The sequence below is a fragment of the Oncorhynchus masou genome, chromosome 22 (assembly GCF_036934945.1).
Source record: "Oncorhynchus masou masou isolate Uvic2021 chromosome 22, UVic_Omas_1.1, whole genome shotgun sequence".
In the NCBI taxonomy this organism is placed as follows: domain Eukaryota; kingdom Metazoa; phylum Chordata; class Actinopteri; order Salmoniformes; family Salmonidae; genus Oncorhynchus; species Oncorhynchus masou.
This window is the reverse complement of record NC_088233.1, coordinates 39,142,979-39,167,629: the sequence shown is the minus strand read 5'-3', so window position 1 is coordinate 39,167,629 and position 24,651 is coordinate 39,142,979. Positions and strand designations below refer to the sequence as shown.

Below are 24,651 nucleotides of genomic sequence, written 5' to 3'. Positions count from 1 at the left end.
GTCACGCCCTGACCTTAGTATTCTTTGTTTTCTTTATTGTTTTGGTTCGGTCAGGGTGTGACATGGGTGATGTATGTGTTTTTTACTGTCTAGGGTTTTTTGTAGGTTTATGGGGTCGTTTACTATCTAGGTGTTTATGTATGTCGATGGTTGCCTGGATTGGTTCTCAATTAGAGGCAGCTGTTTATCGTTGTCTCTTATTGGGAACCATATTTAGGCAACCATCTTCTTTGGGTATTTTGTGGGTTATTGTCTATGTCCCTGTGTTTGCACTTTTGTATCATAGCGGCACAATAGTTTGTTTAGTGTCTATCTTTATTAAGTCGCTCTGGATAAGAGCGTCTGCTAAATGACTTAAATGTAAATGTAAAGTATCATGTATACACATTACGCTGTGCCTTGGTCTTCTCACTACGACGAACGTGACACATGCATCCTGTTTGTAATAAGGCACTAAAGTAAAACAGCAAAAACATTGGCAAGGAAATGTACTTCATGTCCTGAATACAAAGTGTTATGTTTGGGGAAAATCCAACAAAACACATCACTGAGTACCACTCTGCATGGTGGTCAGTGCATCATATTATGGGTATGCTTGTCATTGGCAAGGAGTAGGGAGTTTTTTTAGGATGAAAAGAAACGGAATAGCACAGGCTAATTCCTAGAGGAAAACCTGGTTCAGTCTGCTTTCCAACACTGGTAGACAAATTTTACTATCAGCAGCACATTAAGCTAAAACAAATGTCAAATACAGTGGAGTTGCTTACCAAGATGACATTGAATGTTCCGGAGTGGCCTAGTTACAGTTTTGACATAAATCGGCTTGAAAATCTATGGCAAGACCTTGCAGTCTAGCAATGATCAACAACCAACTTGACCGAGCTTGAAGAATTTTTACAATCCAGTCTCTTAGAGACTTAACCAGATAGACAAACCGCTGTAATTGCTGCCAAAGGTGATTCTAACATGTATTGTGGAAAGGGTGATACCTAGTCAGTTCTACAAGTGAATGCCTTCAACTGAAATATGTCTTCCACATTTAACCCAACCCCTCTGAATTAGAGAGGTGTGGGGGGGTTGCCTTTATCGACATCCATGTCTTCAGTGCCCAGGGAATCTATATCAGGTGGTGTGAAAGGAAGGCCTGAAAAACGTTAAAGACTCCAGCCACCCAAAAGCCATAGACTGTTCTCTCTTCTTCCGCAAGGCACGTGGCACCCGTGCATCAGGTCTGACACCAGCAGGCTCCTGAAAGCGTCTATCCCTCCAAAAAGACTGCTAAATAGCTAACAATATGGCTGCACAGCCGATCTGTGTTGACCCTTGTATTTTATTTAGATTTTTGCATTGTCTTTATGCACACTCTCAGGCATCTACACACTCCAACACTCTGACACACATAACATATTTACACTGAATGTACAACACATTAGAAACACCTACTCTTTCCATGACATAGACTGCCCAGGTAAATCCAGGAGAAAGCTATGATTCCTTATTGATGTCACTTGTTAAATCCACTTCAAACAGTGTAGATGAAAGGGAGGAGACAGGTTAAAGAAATACGCTTTAAGACAATTGAGACATGGATTGTGTATGAGTGCCATTCAGAGGGTGAATGGGCAATACAAAATATTGAATATTTGAACTGGGTATGGTTGTAGGTGCCAGGCGCACCAGTTTGTGTCAAGAACTGCGACGCTGCTGGGTTTTTCACTCTCAACAGTTTCTCCCGTGTATGAAGATTGGCCCACCTCCCAAAGAACATCCAGCCAACATCAGGCCAGTGGTCAAACACTAGCCATTGATGAAAAAGGACAAAGGAGGCTGACACGAATTGTGCAGAGCAAAAGACAGTTAGTCAACTGACAGTCCAGTGCAACATTGGTGCTCAAAGACCCATAAAATAATGCATAACTCATCGTACCTTGAGACGAATGGGGTATGGCAGACAATGACCTTACAGAGTTCCGCTTCTTTCAGCAAAAAAAAACAAGAAACTGCTATTGCAGTGAACTAAAGGACAAAAACAATGTACACTGGAGAATTGGATAGGGCTGTTGCGGTGACCGTAATACCGCCACATCGGTGGTCACGAGTCATGAAGGCAGTCAAATTCCACGTGACCGTTTAGTCACGGTAATTAAGCTTCTCCAAGCTCTGATGCTGCTGATGGTCATTAGTAGCCTACCAAACTTACTAACTGCCTAGCACTCTATTGTCCCTCCAATCACTCTGACATCAATGCAGATCTGTTCGAAAATCTAATCAAACACTTCATGAGAGCCCATGAGCTCATGTTGCTCAACATTTCTATAGGCTATGCAATTGCACGAGAAAACAGATTGATGGCCTCTACTAAAAATATGAGGATTCCATCAGCTTTCTATAGGCTAGGCCTACTATACTTATTTATCTACTTTCCTAATATTAAGCACATGGTTTATATTTACAACAGGAGTATAGCCTACTTGGCTGCCATGAAAATGAACCACGGGAAAAGCAATCTCCATTCTCTATTTACGTGCATAGATGATATGTATTTTTTCCCGCTGCCCCAGATTCAAGACAGGTGCATGATAATGGTCCATTCTAAATCCAAACAAATTTCACACATATATTATTTAGTATATGTAAAGACAAGATTAAATCAAGAATAGTCTGATGGGTGACAATATTAGCCTATCACTTGTGAATTATATACTATCACTTGTAAATGATGCAAAGCATTAGAAACATATTGTTTTTTGCGACTTTTTCTATTCATTGTCACACATCTCATGCAGACTAGCCCATAGGCCTATATGTTTTTATAAGGTTTGTATCACAACTAAAGTGGCTAAACAACTTCTTAAAATTAAGCATATTAATCAGCTTTCCAAGGGGTTTAAAGACTAACCGGCATACATTAACAGCGCGTGAGTTTCAAGTTTGGGGAAGATAATTTTCACCATAAAAATGCAGCTTTATAATAAAAGCATTACAAGCATAATCACATTTGCGGTCACTTTTGATAATGGTGTTTTCCCACTAATGGAACATTTGCGCTTATAGCCTACTGCCATGTGCGCGTTGCTACACGTATAATGTGAAGAAATAGCCTAATAGTTTATCAACATTTTAGGCTAAACATTCTGATCTGTTGCGTCAGCCACATTGCACTAAAACATTTTTTTTTTGATGCAAGTGGTTGTATTGATTTGGGATCTATTGCATCCCACAACTGTCCCAGACTATGTTTGGAATATTTATTTCTCTCACAGAATAGAATAGGTCGACTTTTGTACTACGGGGGATAGTAGATTGACAGATTGCTGTTCGTTAGGCCTACTCATTTTGTTTTACTGGCGAAAAGTAAATGTGGACAGTTCTTCCAATATCTTCAACATGCACCTCGGAATTGGATAAGGACGCGAGCAGTTGCATCACCAATGTGTCTGTCAATAAATGAATCAATCAAAGTTATTTATAAAGCTTACATCAGTACAGAACAGCAAGCGATGCAGGTCTTCACTTGTAGCCTGTGAGAAAGACCCAATCACGTGATGGAGAGCCATGTGAATGAGAGGTGCTTAGGAGCACCCAGCACTCAGGGAGAACGGCACAACGCAGCACTCCCTGCCACTGACCGCAAAATGCATGGATTTGTTTAGGGTGCATTATTGCCAAAAAGAGATGTCACTGATTTTTATATATATTTTACATTTGAGATTCTTCAATAGCTACCCTTTGCCTTGATGACAGCTTTTCACACTCTTAACCAGCTTCACCTAGAATGCTTTTCCAACAGTCTTGAGTTCCCACATATGCTGAGCATTTGTTGGCTGCTTTTCCTTCACTCTGTGGTCCGACTTATCCCAAACCATCTCAATTTGGTTGAGGTCAGGGGAATGTGGAGGCCAGGTCATTTGATGCAGCCCTCCATCACTCCCCTTCTTGGTCAAATAGCCCTCACACAGCCTGGAGGTGTGTTGGGTCATTTCCTGTTGAAAAACAAATGATAGTCCCACTAAGCCCAAACCAGATGCGATGGCGTATCGCTGCAGAACGCTGTGGTAGCCATGCTGGTTAAGTGTGCCTTGAATTCTAAATGAATCACTGACAGTGTCACCAGCAAGCACCCGCACACCACCACACCTCGTCCTCCATGCTTTACGGTGGGAAATACACATGCGGAGATCATCTGGTCACCCACACCGCGGCTCACAAAGACACAGCGGTTAGAACCAAAAATCACAGATTTGGACTCATCAGACCTAAGAACAGATTTCCACTGGTCTAATGTTCATTGCTCGAGTTTCTTGGCCCAAGCAAGTCTCCTTTTTATTGGTGTCCTTTAGTAGTGGTTTCTTTGCAGCAATTCGACCATGAAGGGCTGATTCACACAGACTCCTCTGAACAGTTGGTGTTGAGATGTGTCTGCTCCTTGAACTCCGTGAAGCATTTATTTGGGCAAACATTTCTGAGGCTGGTAACTCTAAGTGGAGGTAACTCTGGGTCTTCCTTTCCTGTGGCGGTCCTCATGTCAGCCAGTTTCATCATAGCGCTTGATGGTTTTTGTGACTGCACTTGAAGAAATGTTCAAAGTTCTTGACATTTTCTGTATTGACTGACCTTCATGTCTTAAAGTAATGATGCTATCATTTCTCTTTGTTTATTTGAGCGATTCTTTCCATAATGTGGACTTGGTCTTTTACCAAATAGGGCTATCTTCTGTAAACCCCCCTACCTTGTCACAACACAACTGATTGGCTCAAACGCATTAAGGTGGAAAGAAAATCCACAAATGAACTTTTATTTTATTGTATTTATTTTTTTAACTCTGTTTATTAAGTTTTACACACACACAAGACAACACAAAGTAATATAAATAATATACTCAACTAGAAGAAAAAAAATAAAAATACAAATACAAATAAAAAAATAGCTTTAAAGATACCATACTTTAGACAAGTTAAACACACCAGGCAGAAGGCTACAAAGGTTAAAATGCAATCTATAGTACAGGGACAGAGCAAACACCTCACCATTGTTCCTGTAAACAGTCAAGGGATAAGGGTGGAGAAATGCAACCACTCACAGACAGTCATGGCCACAGACCGACCATCCTCTGGACCAAAAATAAAGTTTACAATGCTTTAAAATAAAATAAAAATAGAATGATTATTCATGTAGGCGTGAACAAAATGTAAAAATAACTGGGAAAAACAAGCTCACACTTCAGTCTGCCCGGGCAAGATGAACAAGGCATCCGCGGGTCACAATCAATAAGCACATGGACCTTAATAACCCCCCCAGCAAAAACAGAGAGAAGCTCCTCCAACCCTTAAGTCACAGGGGGGTCAAATACAGACTTAGTTTTAATTGGAATGCCATCAGAGGATGGACTGTTTAAAGTAAGACCGGAATGGAGCCCAAGCCTCATTAAACAGTTTGGAGTTCCCACGTGAATTGAATTGAATTTCTTCTAGTTTCAGAGAGCACAACACATCTCTAACCCAATATTTATAAGATGGGGAAGCTGCCATCTTCCAGTTCTGTAGTATTAGCCGTCTAGCTAAAAGAGTTGTATAAGCAACAGTGTCCGACTGGATTCTTGATAGGAGGGTACCCATGGGCAGTACTCCAAAAAGGGCTGTAAGGGGAGACGAATCCAGTGTCATATATATCAGAGCACAAATGAACTTTTAAGAAAGCACACCGGTTATTTGAAATGTATTCCAGGTGACAACCCCATGAAGCTGTTTGAGAGAATGCCAAGTGTGCAAAGCTGTCATGAAGGCAAAGGGTGGCTATTTGAAGAATCTAAAGTATAAAATCTATTTTGTTTCACACTTTTTTGGTTACTTCATGATTCCATATGTGCTATTTCATAGTTTTGATGTCTTCACTACTATTCTACAATGTAGAATATATAAAAAAATATGAAAATCCCTTGATTGAGTATGTGTTCTGAAACTTTTGACCGGTAATGTAGCCCGAAGTTTGTAGAACAACTAAAGTTACATGAATGACTCTAAGTTAAGCATATAGTAGTACCTATTTCTTTGTTAACCGCTCAACACAGAATAGCCATATGTGCGCACTCCCTCAAATCTTTTGGATAAAATACTTACGTTTTATTCAGCTTTTATCAATTATATTCTTTAAACTATGTACTATAAAATATTATAAAATAATGCCACGGAATTCTAAGACAATCTTATCTGCTAAATGAACTAGGGTGGCCCACATATATTTGGCATAGCCAGATCAGGACCTAACATAAGGACAACTCAGAGTTATTCTGTTCTTCTGAAGTAGACTACATGTTCTTCATATCATGCTTCTTTAGACCTGTCTAAAATAAAGGATGGATTTATTGTGCCGGTGCAAGATGTATTACATGGATTTATTAGACTTTTTAAGGGATGAGATGGAACGAGCTATTCAGAGTAGAGATCCACTACCAGCCAACTTGACACAACTGTATGAAGCATTGGAGTCAACATGGGCCAAAATCCCTGTGGAACGCTTTTGACACCTTGTAGAGTCCATGGCCCAACAAATTAAGGCTGTTCTGAGGGCAAAATGGTGTGCAACTCAATATTAGGAAGGTGTTCCTAATGTTTTGTACACAGTGTATATTGACTCCACACACTGTGGCGTACAGCAGGTCAGCCACCAGGGGGAGACTCGTCGAGGCCTGGTGACAGACGGTGTATACATCTCAAGGCGATGGCTCCATCTGCTGGACGTGCCAGGTCTCGACGGGTGCTCCGGCCAGGACTAATTGGGGGTGATTGGGAGTTGGGGAGTAATCAAGGGCTGATTGCTCACCAGCTGTACAAGGCCCATAAAGCTGCCAGAAGGACAGCACATAGGGAGAGAGTTGGGGGAAGAAAGGACTCCTGTAAAGTTAGGGACTGTTACAGAGGTAACAGGCGTGAGTGCAGTTCTGTGCCGTACAGCAAGACCCGGAGCCCAGAAGACGGTGTCTTGGAGAGGGTCTCCTGGGGGAGACCTATCCTTTTTGATGTATTATTTAAATGAACACCCTTGAAACCGAGCTAATCTTACTCTGTCCGTGTGATCTGTTTAAACGTCTTGACCAAACCCCCTGGTCTACCACAACACACACACATACATTCTTCATTTGCGCTGCTGCTAGTTTGTTGATCCTGATGCCTAGACACCTTACCCCTATACACATCTACCTTTGTCACTCCAGTATCCCGACACATTATAAATATGGTATTGGAATTGATCCTGTAAATAAACTCAGCAAAAAAAGAAACGCCCCTTTTTCAGGACCTTGTATTTCAAAGTAACTTCACAGATCTTCATTGTAAAGGGTTTAAACACTGTTTCCCATGCTTGTTCAATGAACCATAAACAATTAATGAACATTCACTAACAGCTTACAGACGGTAGGCTATTAAGGTCACAGTTATGAAAACTTAAGACACTGAAGAGGTCTTTCTACTGACTCTAAAAACATTTTTTTTTAAAGATAACCAGGGTCCCTGCTCATCTGTGTGAACGTGCCTTAGGCATGCTACAAGGAGGCATGAGGACTACAGATGTGGCCAGGGCAAGAAATTGCAATGTCCATACCGTGAGACGCCTAAGAAAGCGCTACAGGGAGACAGAACAGATAGCTGATTGTCTTCTCAGTGGCAGACCACGGGTAACAACACATGCACAGGATCGGTACATCCGAACATCACACCTGTGGGACAGGTAAAGGATGGCAACAACAACTGTCCGAGTTACATCAGGAATGCACAATCCCTTCATCATTGCTCAGACGTTCCGCAATAGGCTGAGAGAGGCTGGACTGAGGGCTTGTAGGCCTGTTGTAAGGCAGGTCCTCACCAGACATCACCAGCAACAACATCGTCTATGGGCACAAACCCACCGTTGCTGGACCAGACAGGACTGGCAAAAAGTGTTCTTCACTGACGAGTCGCGGTTTTGTCTCACCAGGGGTGATGGTCGGATTTGCGTTTATCGTAGAAGGAATGAGCATTACACAGAGGCCTGTACTCTGGAGCGGGATCAATTTGAAGGCGGAGGGTCCATCATGGTCTGGGGCGGTGTGTCAGCATCATCGGATTGAGCTTGTTGTCATTGCAGGCAATCTCAACGCTGTGCGTTACAGGGAAGACATCCTCCTCCTTCATGTGGTACCCTTCCTGCAGGCTCATCCTGACATGACCCTGCAACATGACAATGCCACCAGCCATACTGCTCGTTCTGTGCATGATTTCCTGCAAGACAGCAATGTCAGTGTTCTGCCATGAATAACGAAGAGCCTGAATCTCAATCCCATTGAGCACATCTGGGACCTGTTGGATCGGAGGGTGAGGGCTAGGGCCATTCCCCCCAGAAATGTCCGGGAACTTGCAGGTACCTTGGTGGAAGAGTGGGGTAACATCTCACAGCGAGAACTGGCAAATCTGGTGCTGTTAAGAACTTGAGTGAAGACCCAAACGCGGTTTTAACAGAAAACAGAGTTCTTTAATAAAAAACAGGAATGGCATAAATCCTCTTCCAACGTAGTCAATGGAACAAAAGAACGTAGTATAATGCAGGATGCACCTGCCATGCAGACTCCGACAGGACAGGACAAGGTGGAAGCAAACGAGACGACAGCTTGCTTCTGGCATCAAAAAACACAAACAAGAATCAGACACTGAAAGTAGCAGGAACAGAGAAAGAAATAGAGACCTAATCAGAGGGGGAAGAGAGAACAGGTGGGGAAAGAGAGAATGAGCTAGTTAGGGGAAATGTAGAACAGCTGAGGGATGAGAGACAGAGAAGGTAACCTAAAAAGACCAGCAGAGAGAGAGAATGAAGAGAAAGGACAGGAACAGACATAACAAGACATGACAGTACCCCCCCCACTCACCGAGCGCCTCCTGGCGCACTCGAGGAGGAAACCTGGCGGCAACGGAGGAAATCATCGATCAGCGAACGGTCCAGCACGTCCTGAGAGGGAACCCAACTCCTCTCCTCAGGACCGTACCCCTCCCAATCCACTAGGTACTGATGACCACGGCCCCGAGGGCGCATGTCCAAAATCTTACGAACCCTGTAGATGGGTGCGCCCTCGACAAGGATGGGGGGGGGGAGGGACGAGCGGGGGCGCGAAGAACGGGCTTAACACAGGAGACATGGAAGACCGGGTGAACGCGACGAAGATAGCGCGGGAGAAGAAGTCGCACTGCGACAGGATTAATGACCTGGGAAATACGGAACGGACCAATGAACCGCGGGGCCAACTTGCGAGAAGCTGTCTTAAGGGGAAGGTTCTGAGTGGAGAGCCATACTCTCTGACCGCAACAATATCTAGGACTCTTGGTCCTACGCTTATTAGCGGCCCTCACAGTCTGCGCCCTATTACGGCAAAGTGCCGACCTGACCCCCTTCCAGGTGCGCTCGCAACGCTGGACAAAAACCTGAGCGGAGGGGACGCAGGACTCGGCGAGCTGAGATGAGAACAGCGGAGGCTGGTACCCGAGGCTACACTGAAAAGGGGATAGACCGGTAGCAGACGAGGGAAGCGAGTTGTGGGCGTACTCTGCCCAGGGAGCTATTCTGACCAAGACGCAGGGTTACGAAAAGAAAGACTGCGTAAAATGCGACCAACAGTCTGATTGGCCCGTTCGGCTTGACCGTTAGACTGGGGATGAAAGCCGGACGAGAGACTGACGGAAGCCCCAATCAAACGGCAAAACTCCCTCCAAAATTGAGACGTGAACTGCGGACCTCTGTCGGAAACGACGTCAGACGGAAGGCCATGAATTCGGAAAACATTCTCGATAATGATCTGAGCCGTCTCCTTAGCAGAAGGGAGCTTATCGAGAGGAATGAAATGAGCCGCCTTAGAGAATCTATCGACAACCGTAAGAATAACTGTCTTCCCTGCTGATGAAGGCAGTCCGGTGATAAAATCTAAAGCGATGTGAGACCACGGTCGAGAGGGAATGGGAAGCGGTCTGAGACGGCCGGCAGGAGGAGAGTTCCCAGATTTAGTCTGCGCGCAGACCGAACAAGCGGCGACAAATCGACGCGCGTCACGTTCCCGAGTGGGCCACCAGAAACGCTGGCGAATGGAAGCGAAGCGTACCCCGAACGCCGGGGTGGCCGGCTAACTTGGCAGAGTGGGCCCACTGAAGAACGGCCGGACGAGTAGGAACGGGAACGAACAGAAGGTTCCTAGGACAAGCTCGCGGCGACGGAGTGTGAGCGAGTGCTTGCTTTACCTGCCTCTCAATTCCCCAGACAGTCAACCCGACAACACGCCCCTCAGGGAGAATCCCATCGGGGTCGGTGGAGACCTCAGAAGAACTGAAGAGACGAGATAAAGCATCAGGTTTGGTGTTTTTTGAGCCCGGACGATAAGAAATAACAAACTCGAAACGAGCGAAAAACAGAGCCCAACGAGCCTGACGCGCATTAAGTCGTTTGGCTGAATGGATGTACTCAAGGTTCCTATGGTCAGTCCAAACGACAAAAGGAACGGTCGCCCCCTCCAACCACTGTCGCCATTCGCCTAGGGCTAAGCGGATGGCGAGCAGTTCGCGATTACCAACATAATAGTTACGTTCTGACGGCGATAAGCGATGAGAGAAAAACGCGCAAGGATGGACCTTGCCGTCAGAGAGCGCTGAGAAAGAATGGCTCCAACGCCCACCTCTGACGCGTCAACCTCAACAACAAACTGTCTAGAGATGTCAGGTGTAACAAGAATAGGTGCGGATGTAAAACGATTCTTAAGAAGATCAAAAGCTCCCTGGGCGGAAACTGACCACTTAAAGCACGTCTTAACAGAAGTAAGGGCTGTGAGAGGAGCTGCCACCTGACCGAAATTACGGATGAAACGACGGTAGAAATTAGCGAAGCCCAGAAAGCGCTGCAGCTCGACGCGTGACTTAGGAACGGGCCAATCAATGACAGCCTGGACCTTAGCGGGATCCATCTTAATGCCCTCAGCGGAAATAACGGAACCGAGAAAAGGGACAGAGGCGGCATGAAAAGTGCACTTCTCAGCCTTCACATAAAGACAGTTCTCCAAAAGGCGCTGGAGGACGCGTCGCACGTGCTGAACATGAATCGAGAGAGACGGTGAAAAAATCAGGATATCGTCCATGTAAACGAAAACAAAAATGTTCAGCATGTCTCTCAGGACGTCGTTAACTAGTGCCTGAAAGACAGCTGGAGCGTTAACGAGGCCGAAAGGAAGAACCCGGTATTCAAAGTGCCCTAACGGAGTGTTAAACGCCGTCTTCCACTCGTCCCCCTCCCTGATGCGCACGAGATGGTATGCGTTACGAAGGTCCAATTTGGTGGAAAACCTGGCTCCCTGCAGGATCTCGAAGGCTGAAGACATAAGAGGAAGCGGATAACGATTCTTAACTGTTATGTCATTCAGCCCTCGATAATCCACGCATGGGCGCAGGGACCCGTCCTTCTTCTGAACAAAAAAAAACCCCGCTCCGGCGGGGGAGGAGGAGGAGACTATGGTACCGGCGTCGAGCGAAACCGACAAATTATCCTCGAGAGCCTTACGTTCGGGAGCCGACAGAGAGTATAATCTACCCCGGGGGAGTAGTTCCCGGAAGGAGATCAATACTACAGTCATACGACCGGTGTGGAGGGAGAGAAGTGGCCTTGGAACGACTGAACACCGTGCGCAGATCGTGATACTCCTCCGGCACCCCTGTCAAATCGCCAGGCTCCTCCTGTGAAGAAGAGACAGAGGAAACAGGAGGGATAGCAGACATTAAACAGGTTACATGACAAGAAACATTCCAGGATAGGATAGTATTACTAGACCAATTAATAGAAGGGTTATGGCGCACTAGCCAGGGATGACCCAAAACAACAGGTGTAAAAGGTGAACGAAAAATTAAAAAAGAAATGGTTTCGCTATGATTACCAGAGACAGTGAGGGTTAAAGGCAGCGTCTCACCAGTAGCCCTCCTCTTACTGATGAGCTCTGGCTTTTACTGGACATGAGGTGACAAAATGACCAGCGGAGCCGCAGTAGAGACAGAGGCGATTGGTGATTCTCCGTTCCCTCTCCTTGGCCGAGATGCGAATACCCCCCAGCTGCATAGGCTCAGCATCCGAGCCGGCGGAGGAGGGTGGCAGTGATGCGGCAGGTGGCAGTGATGTGGAGAGGGGAGCAACGGAGAACGTGAGCTCCCTTCCACGAGCTCGGCGACGAAGATCAATCCGTCGCTCTATGCGAATAGCGAGAGCTATTAAGGAGTCCAGACTGGAAGGAACCTCCCGGGAGAGGATCTCATCCTTAACCTCGACGTGGAGACCCTCCAGAAAACGAGCGAGCAAAGCCGGCTCGTTCCAGTCACTAGAGGCAGCGAGAGTGCGAAACTCAATAGAATAATCCGTTATGGATCTATTCCCCTGACATAGGGAAGACAGGGCCCTGGAAGCCTCCTCGCCAAAAACAGAACGGTCAAAAACCCGTATCATCTCCTCCTTAAAGTCCTGATACTGGTTAATACACTCAGCCCTCGCCTCCCAGACTGCCGTGCCCCACTCACGCGCCCGTCCGGTAAGGAGAGAAATGACGTAGGCGATGCGGGCTGCGCTCCTGGAGTAGGTGTTGGGCTGGAGAGAGAACACCACATCACACTGAGTGAGGAATGAGCGGCACTCAGTGGGCTCCCCAGAGTAACACGGCGGGTTGTTGATCCTGGGCTCCGGAGACTCGGAAACCCTGGAAGTGGGCGGTGGATCGAGGTGGAGTTGGTGAACCTGTCTTGTGAGGTCGGAGACTTGGACGGCCAGGGTCTCAACGGCATGTTGAGCAGCAGACAATTCCTCCTCGTGTCTGCCTAGCATCGCTCCCTGGATCTCGACGGCGGAGTGAAAAGGGTCCGGAGCCGCTGGGTCCATTCTGGGTCTGATTCTTCTGTTAAGAACTTGAGTGAAGACCCAAACGCGGTTTTAACAGAAAACAGAGTTCTTTAATAAAAAACAGGAATGGCATAAATCCTCTTCCAACGTAGTCAATGGAACAAAAGAACGTAGTATAATGCAGGATGCACCTGCCATGCAGACTCCGACAGGACAGGACAAGGTGGAAGCAAACGAGACGACAGCTTGCTTCTGGCATCAAAAAACACAAACAAGAATCAGACACTGAAAGTAGCAGGAACAGAGAAAGAAATAGAGACCTAATCAGAGGGGGAAGAGAGAACAGGTGGGGAAAGAGAGAATGAGCTAGTTAGGGGAAATGTAGAACAGCTGAGGGATGAGAGACAGAGAAGGTAACCTAAAAAGACCAGCAGAGAGAGAGAATGAAGAGAAAGGACAGGAACAGACATAACAAGACATGACAGGTGCAGTCCACGAGGAGAAGATTCACTGCAGTACTTAATGCAGCTAGCTGGTGGCCACACCAGATACTGACTGTTACTTTTGATTTTGACCACCCCTTTGTTCAGGGACACATTATTCAATTTCTGTTTGTCACATGTCTGTGGAACTTGTTCAGTTTATATTTCAGTTGTTGAATCTTGTTATGTTCATACAAATATTTACACATGTTAAGTTTGCTGAAAATAAACACAGTTGACAGTGAGAGGACGTTTCTTTTTTTTTGCTTCTTACTTTCATGTGTTCTTCTTATTTGTTATTTGTGTTTTTGTTCTACCTTATGTTATTTTTAGTACTATATTGATATTGATTACTACATTGCTGGGTTTAGAGCTTGCAATAAATGCATTTCACTGAACTTGTGCAGTTGACATCAATACTTGCTCTGGTTGCTCTGGATAAGAGTGTCTACTGAATGACCACAATGTAAATGTAAATGTAAAAACAAACACTTGTAAAGGATACTGGGTATTATTCTACTGAACTCCGCCCCCAAACAAGTACAAAATTAGGTAGTTGGGACCAGACCAAATCTTTGTGAGTCATAGACGTCTAGGCTATGTTTCACAAGTTTGAACAGCACAGTACAGTACGGCACAGTTCAGTACAGCAGAGTACAGTAGAGTACAGTATGATACAGGACAGTAATAGTTTTATTCAGTAGAGTACGGTACAGTAGCATTATATTCAGTAGATTCAAGTACAGTAGCGTGTAGTACAGTACAGTTTATTTCAGTAAAAATAAAGTAAAGTACAGTACAGTTTAGTTCAGTAGAGTAGACTACATTAGAGTAAAGTAGGGTACATTATACTGTACAAAACTCTACTGTACCTAGCTATCTATACTTTACTTTTCTTTTCTTTACTGTACTGTACTCTACTTTTCTTTATTGTTCTATATTGTACTGTAATGTACTGCTGTGCACAGCTCTGCTGTGCTCTATTGTACTGTACTGTGTTGTATGGTGCTGTCCAAACCTGTGAAACATAGATGTCTATGTTTGGGGAAAAAAATCAAGCCTGGTCCAGACCAAATCGGAACGAATTTTAGATGTCGATGTTTGGGCCAAATATAGGCCGGACCAACGTCCGTGGACATTTAGATCAAGGCCGGTCTGTGCTTAGTGGGCTGTTACCATCTCCTCTCCGCATCACATGCAAATGGGACTGCTCTCTAACCTGTAGCCACAGCCTTCTATGGCCATTTGAGATCTCCATGTGAGTCGTTGATGGATTGATTGAGTTTTTAAAAAACACAGGGGACATTCATATAAAAACTTGACAGGAATATTACAAAATCTGCAATACTGGTCCTCCCTTGCCGATATTGTGTCACGGCTGCTGAAATAGCTCTCAAAAGCCACTCCACATCGACAGTGGTTAGGAACTAGTCCCTTAGCCTTCTCTGTCATCCCCGACCACCGCATGCATTTGTTGTTCAAATAGCCAGCTAGCTATCAAGCCAAACAAGTAGACCTTTCATCTCAGTCCTGCATCTCTGTAAGTCAAGACAACCAGATGCAGGTGAACTAAACCCAAAGCAATCTAAACCCTGTATGACCCCCATGTCATTTCAGCATTGGTAGGAAGAAGTTTAGTCCAAATTGGATGTTGGGTACTATATTTACTGAATATTATATAAATCCTATAATTTAAAATGGCCAATTTAGGTGCAATCTATTAGCTTTATTTTGTCAGATCAAATTATATTTCAACCAAATAATAATGTCTAACTACAGAAACCATTTTAGAACACTCAGATGGTGGGTGTCGGATCCTCTTTGTTGTGCCTTTTTGTTGTTGTTGTTGGAACGACCCATGTAATGTGTGTATTTCAGAGTTTGTAACAGATACAGTAAAACTCCTTGTCCTCCTCACACTGCCTCTCCACAGGGACGTGATGACGTCGCTGGGGGATAAAGGCTCTGTCCAGACACAGACTAAGGTCCTGTCCCAGGGCTGCTGGACGCAGGTCAGCTGTCCCTGCTGTGTGTCTAAGCAGGTGGAGCCCCTGGTCCTCATCCAGCTGTCAGACAACGTCCAGCCTGTCACCAAGAGGTGGCTCATCTCCCTGATTGAAGCTTCAAAGAGACATGGAGGTGAGAGGTCAGGTCAGATAGAGTCAGCAGCAGATCAGAGGCCTGACTGTTCTTCAGTCTGTGTCGCTTGTTTCGTTCCAGCCGAGTGCTATTAAAACATCTGATTCAACTGATTCACCTGGGCTTGATTTGTTTATTAGTTGAGTCTCTAGTTTCAAAGTAGTCAGCTAACATCAGGTTAATCCTGATGAAATGTTGCACAATACAACTGCAGGGGCAATCCGTGTATCTTAGTTTATTAGCTGAATTAAGTGTCAATAATTCACTCACTGCAGTAGAGGCAGGAGTACTGTAGTTGACCCTCTCCTCCTCCCTGGACTAGGAGCAGCATTGCTGGCCCACCCTGGAGAGGATGAGTGTGGAAATGTGATCGTGGTGTCTGCTCCTCGCTGCACCCTTCTCAGAGCCATGGAGGATCTGGGTCTGTGTAAGAAATACCGCAATGAAGAGATGGCTTCTTTCTCCTACCACGACAGAGACAACTTCACCAATGTTGGTAAGAATGTTGGTAATAGTGGGGGAAGAGTAGGGATATTAAAGGTAATAGCAGTTACAAGTTGTAACAGATCTTCAGCACCCAATACACCTTCTGTAGGAATAGAATCAACAAAATACACATTCACTGTTGTAATAGTGTGGTAATATAGAAAAAATGACATATTCAATGTAATATACAGTACCAGTCAAAAGTTTGGATACACCTACTCATTCAAGGTTTTTTATTTATTTGTAAAATGTTCTACATTGTAGAATAATAGTGAAGACATCAAAACTATGAGATAACACACATGGAATCATGTAGTAAGCAAGACAAAAGTGTTAAACTAATCAAAATATATTTTTGATTTTAGATTCTTCAAAGTAGCCACCCTTTGCCTTTGACAGCATCACTCTCTCTAAACCAGCTTCACGAGGAATGCTTTTCCAATAGCCTTGAAGGAGTTCCCACATATGCTGAGCACTTGTTGGCTGCTTTTCCTTCACTCTGCTATCAGACTCATGCTAAACCATCTCAATTTGGTTGATGTCGGGAGATTGTGGAGGCCTGGTCATCTGATGCAGCACTCTATCACTCCCCTTGGTCAAATAGCCCTTACACAGCCTGGAGGTGTGTTTTGGGTCATTGTCCTGTTGAAAACAAATGATAGTCCCACTAAGTGCAAACCAGATTGTGTAACGGCGTTCTTCTGTTGAAGGAGGAGCGGACCAAAATGCAGCGTGGTGGTTACTCATGTTTATTGATGAAAAATGACTAGACATGAAATAACTGAAACGTACAAAAAACAACAGACGAAAACGTGAAAAAACTAGACAGCCTATCTGGTGAATATAAACACAGAGACAGGAACAATCACCCACGAAACACTCAAAGAATATGGCTGCCAATCAGAGACAACGAAAATCACCTGACTCTGATTGAGAACCGCCTCAGGCAGCCATAGACTACGCTATACACACCACAAAACCCCAAGACGAAACACACCACAATAAACCCATGTCACACCCTGGCCTGACCCAATAAATGAAGATAAACATAATATATTTTGACCAGGGCGTGACAGATTGGCGTAGTCATGCTGGATAAGTGTGCCTAGAATTCTAAATAAATCACAGACAGTTCATAAAATTTTCCGGATTGACTGACCTTCATGTTTTAAAGTAATGATAGATTGTCGTTTCTCTTTGCTTATTTGAGCTGATCTTGCCATAATATGGATTTGGTCTTTTACCAAATAGGGCTATCTTCTATATACCACCCCTACCTTGTCACAACACAATGATTGGCTCAAACACATTAATAAGGAAAGAAATTCCACAAATTAACCTTTAACAAGGCACATCTGTTAATTGAAATGCATTCCAGGTGACTACCTCATGAAGCTGGTTGAGAGAATACCAAGAGTGTGCAAAGCTGTCATCAAGGCAAAGGGTGGCTACTTTGAAGAATCTCAAATATAAAATGTATTTACATTTGTTTAAGACTTTTTTGGTTACTACATGATTCCATATGTGTTATTTAATAGTTTTGATGTCTTCACTATTATTCTACAATATATGTGTCCAAACTTTTGACTGTTCCTGTATATGACAGTCTTGATTGACGCCTGTCCTCTATGTTACCAGATGACATGCAGGAGTTCCTGACGCTAGCAGAGCGTCAGTACATAGTCAAGAATGAGCTGGACTCTCTACAGGCCCAGAAGAAGCAGAGAATCCCTGGAGTCCCAGAGGCTCCGGGGGTCCTAGAGGCCTGGGAAAACATCTGTAAGTCTTTACGTGTGTGTGTGTGTGTGTGTGTGTGTGTGTGTGTGTGTGTGTGTGTGTGTGTGTGTGTGTGTGTGTGTGTGTGTGTGTGTGTGTGTGTGTGTGTGTGTGTGTGCGGGTATGTGAATAGAGTGATGTAAAGGGGGATGTTGGGTGATTCCTTCAAAACTAGAACAAATAAGGAACAAGATTTGGGTGATTTTCCTTTGGAGAAAGTATTGTTTACATATATTTGACATTTGTATCTTTAAACATACTTGAGAAATAATTAATTGAAGTTAGAATATTTGTAGACTTACCCAAGCCTCCTTTAAGACTGTAATGGTGTGCTACAAGGTGCTACAAATCAAAAGTTGGTGTCATATAAAGCTTTACCGCTTGCTCTGTAATATGAGTAGTATTTTGATTTCAATAACACATTGCTTACATACATTAATGAACATTGAATAATATCAACATGAAAAATGAAAGAATACAATTTGGCACATCTGTCAATATATTGCTTGTGCACATGTGTGCCATTTGCTAACCTCTGCATGTTCTGTCTTCTATGTCATGATCTAAGCTGTTCTGCAGCAGAGCAGAGCACCACCTTTGGCTCATCATTTCAGTGCTCTCTCCAGCCCTCTCTCACTGCTCTGTGATCTGCACTGCCCCTTACGTATGCTGCCAAGCTTCTGGCTATGTTACCCCCGGTTACCCGTCTGTGTGTGTAATAATGGTAGAGGTATTGTACAGTTCCCTGATGTTGCCCATCCTTCCTGTCTCTGTGCTGTAGGTCAGAAGCTGGTGAGGGCAGGAGTGATAAAGGACATCTTCCCTCTACATGACCAGCAGAGACTGAATGACCTCGGCAGAAGGTGGTACTCTAAGAAGCAGATATGGAGACAGCCTCTCGGTAAACAACAACATACAGTAAACACACACACAAAAAATCTAGCTGTGTTTTGATTTCCCACTTCCTCAGGTGCTGAATAATACACACTTAGAAAAAAGGGTTCCAAAAGGGTTATTTGTCTGACCACATTGGGATCCATGTAGAACACTCTGGGAAAAGGGTTCTACATGGAACACAATAGGGTTCTTCCAGGAACCAAAAAGGGTTCTCCTATCAGGACAGGAAAAGAACCGCTTTAGGTTCTAGATAAAACCTTTTTTTCGAAGCGTGTATAGGCTCTAGGCCAATATGCACAAAGATGTCAACAAAATAAAACTCATAATTCTGGATCCTATTTTGACAGGTTGCACATCAAAATATCAATCATATCAAATCAAATGTTATTTGTCACATGCGCCAAATACAACAGTTGTCACCTTACAGTGAAATGCTTACTTACAAGCCCTTAACCAACCAGGTAGGCAAGTTGAGAACAAGTTCTCATTTACAATTGCGACCTGGCCAAGATAAAGCAAAGCAGTTTGACACATACAACAACACAGAGTTACACATGGAGTAAAACAAACATACAGTCAATAATACAGTATAAAAATAAGTATATATACAATGTGAGCAAATGAGGTGAGATAAGGGAGGTAAAGGCAAAAAAAGGCCATGGTGGCGAAGTAAATACAATATAGCAAGTAAAACACTGGAATGTTAGATTTGCAGTGGGAGAATGTGCAAAGTCGAAATAGAAATAATGGGGTGCAAAGGAGCAAAATAAATAAATAAATACAGTAGGGGAAGATGTAGTTGTTTGGGGTAAATTATAGATGGGATATGTACAGGTGCAGTAATCTGTGAGCTGCTCTGACAGCTGGTTCTTAAAGCTAGTGAGGGAGATAAGTGTTTCCAGTTCCAGAGATTTTTGTAGTTCGTTTCCAGTCATTGGCAGCAGAGAACTGGAAGGAGAGGCGGCCAAAGGAGGAATTGGCATTGGGGGTGACCAGAGAGATATACATGCTGGAGCGCGTGCTACAGGTGGGTGCTGCTATGGTGACCAGCGAGCTGAGATAAGGGGGGACTTTACTAGCAGGGTCTTGTAGATGACCCGGAGCCAGTGGGTTTGGCGACGAGTATGAAGCGAGGGCCAGCCAATGAGAGCGTACAGGTCGCAGTGGTGGGTAGTATGGGGCTTTGGTGACAAAACGGACGGCACAAATGAAATGGGGAAGGCTTGGGCGAGTTGTTGTGGGGGGTCCAGTGCTGTTGACCGGGGTAGGGTTAGCCAGGTTGAAAGCATGGCCGGCCGTAGAAAAATGGTTATTGAAATTTTCAATTATAGTGGATTTATCGGTGGTGACAGAGTTTCCTATCCTCAGTTCAGTGGGCATCTGGGAGGAGGTGTTCTTGTTCTCCATGGACTTTAGTGTCCCAGAACTTTTTTGAGTTTGTTGTTTCAGGAAGCAAATTTCTGCTTGAAAAAGCTAGCCTTGGCTTTTCTAACTGCCTGTGTATATTGGTTTCTAACTTCCCTGAATAGTTGCATGTCACGGGGGCTGTTCGATGCTAATGCAGAACACCATAAAGGGCAGTCAGGTCTGGAGCGAACCAAGGGCTATATCTGTTCCTGGTTCTAAATTTCTTGAATGGGGCATGTTTATTTAAGATGGTGAGGAAGGCATTTAAAAAAAATAACCAGGCATTCTCTACTGACGGGATGAGGTCAATATCCTTCCAGGATACCAGGGCCAGGTCGATTAGAAAGGCCTGCTCACTGAAGTGTTTCAGGGAGTGTTTGACAGTGATGAGTGGAGCCCGTTTGACCGCTTACCCATTATATATGCAGGCAATGAGGCAGTGATCTTGGTTGAAAACAGCAGAGGTGTATTTAGAGGGCAAGTTGGTTAGGATGATATCTATGAGGGTGCCCGTGTTTATGGCTTTGGGGTGGTACCTGGTAGGTTCATTGATAATTTGTGTGAGATTGAGGGCATCAAGCTTAGATTGTAGGATGGCTGGGGTGTTAAGCATGTTCCAGTTTAGGTCACCTAGCAGCACAAGCTCTAAAGATAGATGGGGGGCAATCAGTTCACATATCGTGTCCAGAGCACAGCTGGGGGCAGAGGGTGGTCTATAGCAGGTGGCAACGATGAGAGACTTGTATTTAGAGAGGTGGATTTTAAAAAGTAGAAGTTCAAATTATTTGGGTACAGACCTGGATATCTCTGCAGGCTATCTCTGCAGTAGATTGCAATACCGCCCCCTTTGGCCGCTATATCTTGTCTGAAAATGTTGTGGTTAGGGATGGAGATTACAGAGTTTTTGGTGGTCTTCCTAAGCCAGGATTCAGACACGGCTAGGAAATCCGGGTTGGCAGAGTGTGCTAAAGCAGTGAATAAAACAAACTTAGGAAGGAGGCTTCTAATGTTAACATGCATGAAACCAAGGCTATTACGGTTACAGAAGTCACCAAAAGAGAGCACCTGGGGAAAAGGAGTGGAGCTAGGCACCGCAGGACCTGAATTCACCTCTACATCACCAGAGGAACAGAGGAGGAGCAGGATAAGGATACGGCAAAAAGCTATGAGAATTAGTCGTCTAGGATGTCCGGAACAGAGAGTAAAAGGAGCACGTTTCTGGGGGCGATAAAATAGCTTCAAGGTATAATGTACAGACAAAGGTATGGTAGGATGTGAATACAGTGGAGGTAAACCTAGGCATTGAGTGATGATGAGAGAGATATTGTCTCTAGAAACATCATTGAAACTAGGTGATGTCATCGCATGTGTGGGTGGTGGAACTGAAAGGTTGGATAAGGTACAATGAGCAGGGCTAGAGGCTCTACAGTGAAATAAGCCTATAAACACTAACCAGAACAGCAATGGACAAGGCATATTGACATTAAGGAGAGGCATTCTTAGCCAAGTGATCATAAGGGTCCAGTGAGTAGTGAGGTTGGTTGGGGTCACGGCGATTCAGACAGCTAGCCAGGCCATGGGTAGCAAGCTGGCAGAGGATGTAGGTTTGTTTTTAGCCACCTTGTGTGTTTCCGTTGGTAGATTAGTGGGGTTCCGTGTGGTAGAGGGGACCAATCCAATTGGCAAAATAGATATAGTTATAGTGACCCAAGAAAATGATCAAATAGACCTATTCAGATAGCAGCCGATAAGACAGCTAACGATTAGCGGGCCGCAGATGGGCGTTCAGGTTACGTCGCGACGGAGGGGCCAGTTGGATAACTGCCTCGGGCAGATAATGTCGGTAGTCCAGTCGTGAAGGCCCGGTGTGGCTTCGCATCGGCAGTAATAAAACGGGTCCGGATAGGTAATTGTAGCCCAGGAGTGGCTGATGGAACTCTTCAACTGGCTAGCTCCGGAATAATTGATGTTTGCTCCGGGACCGACGTAAGCCAATAGTCATTCGGATAGCAGCTAGCTAGCTGCAAGATCCAGGTGTAAATGTCCAGAGCTTGCGATATGGAGAGAAAATAGGTCCGGTATGCTCTGGTCTGAGTCACGTTGTACAAAATTGCCGATAGCTTTTTGAGCTAAAGGATAGCTGATGACCGCCACCCGTGGTTAGGTGAATACTAACTTTCTGACTAGCTTCTGGCTAGCTTCTGGCTAGATTCTGTTGTGGATTTCAGATTTGAGGCGAATAATACTTTATTTTTTTAAATTGGTGAGGCGGGTTGCAGGAGAGTGTTTTGAAGTTGAGTTTTTAGAAGAAAAACTAAATATATAAATAGATATGAGAAGAAAAGATGTATATATATATATATATATATATATATATATATATATATATATATATATATATATATATATATATATATATATATATATATATATATATATATATATATATATATATATATATATGTATATATGTATATGTATATATGTATATATATATATATATATATATATATATATATATATATATATATATATATATATATATATATATATATATATATATATATATACACACTGGACACGACAAGACGAGGACAAAGGACGTCTGACTGCTATGCCATCTTTGAACCTTTTGGACCTAGACTTGGCACTCCGTGTGGTAGCAGAGAGAACAGTCTATGACTAGGGTGGCTGGAGTCTTTGACAATTTTTAGGGCCTTCCTCTGACACCACCTGGTATAGACGTCCTGAATTGCTGGAATCTTGGCCCCAGTGATGTACTGGGCCGTATGTACTACCTTCAGTAGTGCCTTTGCGGTCGGAGACCGAGCAGTCGCCATACCAGGCAGTGATGCAACCAGTCAGTATGCTCTCGATGGTGCAGCTGTAGAACTTTTTGAGGATCTGAGGACCCATGCAAAATCTTTTCATTCTCCTGAGGGGTAATAGACATTGTCGTGTCCTCTTCACGACTGTCTTTGTGTGTTTGGAAGATGATTTGTTGGTGATGTGGACACCAAGGAACTTGAAGCTCTCAACCTGCTCCACTATAGTCAGGTAAATGAGAATGTGGGCGTGCTTGGTCCTCCTATCCTATAGTCCACAATCATCTCCTTTGTCTTGATCACGTTGAGGGAGAGGTTGTTATCCTGGCACTTCCTCCCTATAAGCTGTCTCATCTTTGTTGTTGATCAAGCACTGTTGTGTCGTCGGCACACTGAATGATGGTGTTGGAGTCGTGCCTGCCCATGCAGTCATGAGTGAACAGGGAGTACAGGAGGGGACTGAGCATGCAACCACCCCTGAGGGGCTCCCATGTTGAGGATCAGTGTGGCAGATGGTTTGTTACCTACCCTTACCACCTGGGGGCGGCCCATCAGGAATTCCAGGATCCAGTTGCAGAGGGAAGTGTTTAGTCCCAGGGTCCTTAGCTTAGTGATGAGCTTTGAGGGCACTATCGTGTTGACCGCTGAGCTGTAGTCAATGAATAGTATTCTCACATAGGTGTTCCTTTTGTCCAGGTGGGAAAGGGCAGTGTGGAGTGCAATAGAGATTGCATCAACTGTGGATCTGTTGGTGCGGTATGCAAATTGGAGAGGGTCTAAGGTTTCAGGGATAGTGGTATTGATGTGAGCCATGACCAGCCTTTCAAAGCACTTCATGGCTACAGACGTGAGTGCTACGGGTTGGTAGTCATTTAGGCAGGTTACATTAGTGTTCCTGGACACAGTGACTATGGTGGTTTGCTTGAAACATGTTGGTGAAGACACTTGCGGGTTGGTCAGTGCATGCTCGGAGTACACGTTCTGGTAATCCGTTTGGCCTTGTGAATGTTGACCTGTTTCATGGTCTTACACACATCGGCTATGGAGAGCGTGGTTACACAGTCATCCGGACAGCTGATGCTCTCATGCATGTGTCAGTGTTACTTGCCTCGAAGCGAACATAGAAGTTATTTAGCTCATCTGGTAGGCTCGTGTCACTGGGCATCTCTCGGCTGTGCTTCCCTTTGTAGTCTGTAATAGTTTGCCAGCCCTGCCACGACGAGCTTCGGAGCCGGTGTAGTACGATTCAATCCTAGTTCTGTATTGATGCCTTGCCTGTTTGATTGTTCGTCGGAGGGCGTAATGGGGTTCTTATAAGCGTCCGGGTTAGAGTCCTGCTCTGTGGAAGCGGCAGCTCTACCCTTTAGCTCAGTGCGGATGTTGCTTTTAATCCATGGCGTCTGGTTGGGGTATGTACAGTGGGGAGAGAAAGTATTTGATACACTGCCGATTTTGCAGGTTTTCCTACTTACAAAGCATGTAGAGGTCTGTAATTTTTATAATTTATCAACAAAAATCCAGAAAATCACATTGTATGATTTTTAAGTAATTAATTTGCATTTAATGAATGACATAAGTATTTGATACGTCAGAAAAGCAGAACTTAATATTTGGTACAGAAACCTTTGTTTGCAATTACAGAGATCATATGTTTCCTGTAGTTCTTGACCAGGTTTGCACACACTGCAACAGGGATTTTGGCCCACTCCTCCATACAGACCTTCTCCAGATCCTTCAGGTTTCGGGGCTGTCGCTGGGCAATAAGG

General features: G+C 44.4%; 1 protein-coding gene across 2 annotated transcripts in view; it reads left to right on the top strand.

Moving 5' to 3' along the window:
* The window catches only part of LOC135508726 (anoctamin-10-like), a 36,954-nt gene that overhangs the window by 4,223 nt on the left and 8,080 nt on the right, over nt 1–24,651 (top strand). For both annotated transcript variants that reach the window (XM_064928957.1, XM_064928956.1), the window contains exons 2-5: nt 15,289–15,494; nt 15,817–15,990; nt 17,619–17,759; nt 18,538–18,657. In XM_064928957.1, the coding sequence (XP_064785029.1) occupies nt 15,296–15,494; nt 15,817–15,990; nt 17,619–17,759; nt 18,538–18,657 (634 nt within the window). In that variant the 5' untranslated portion in view covers nt 15,289–15,295. The remainder of the gene's footprint in view (nt 1–15,288; nt 15,495–15,816; nt 15,991–17,618; nt 17,760–18,537; nt 18,658–24,651) is intronic.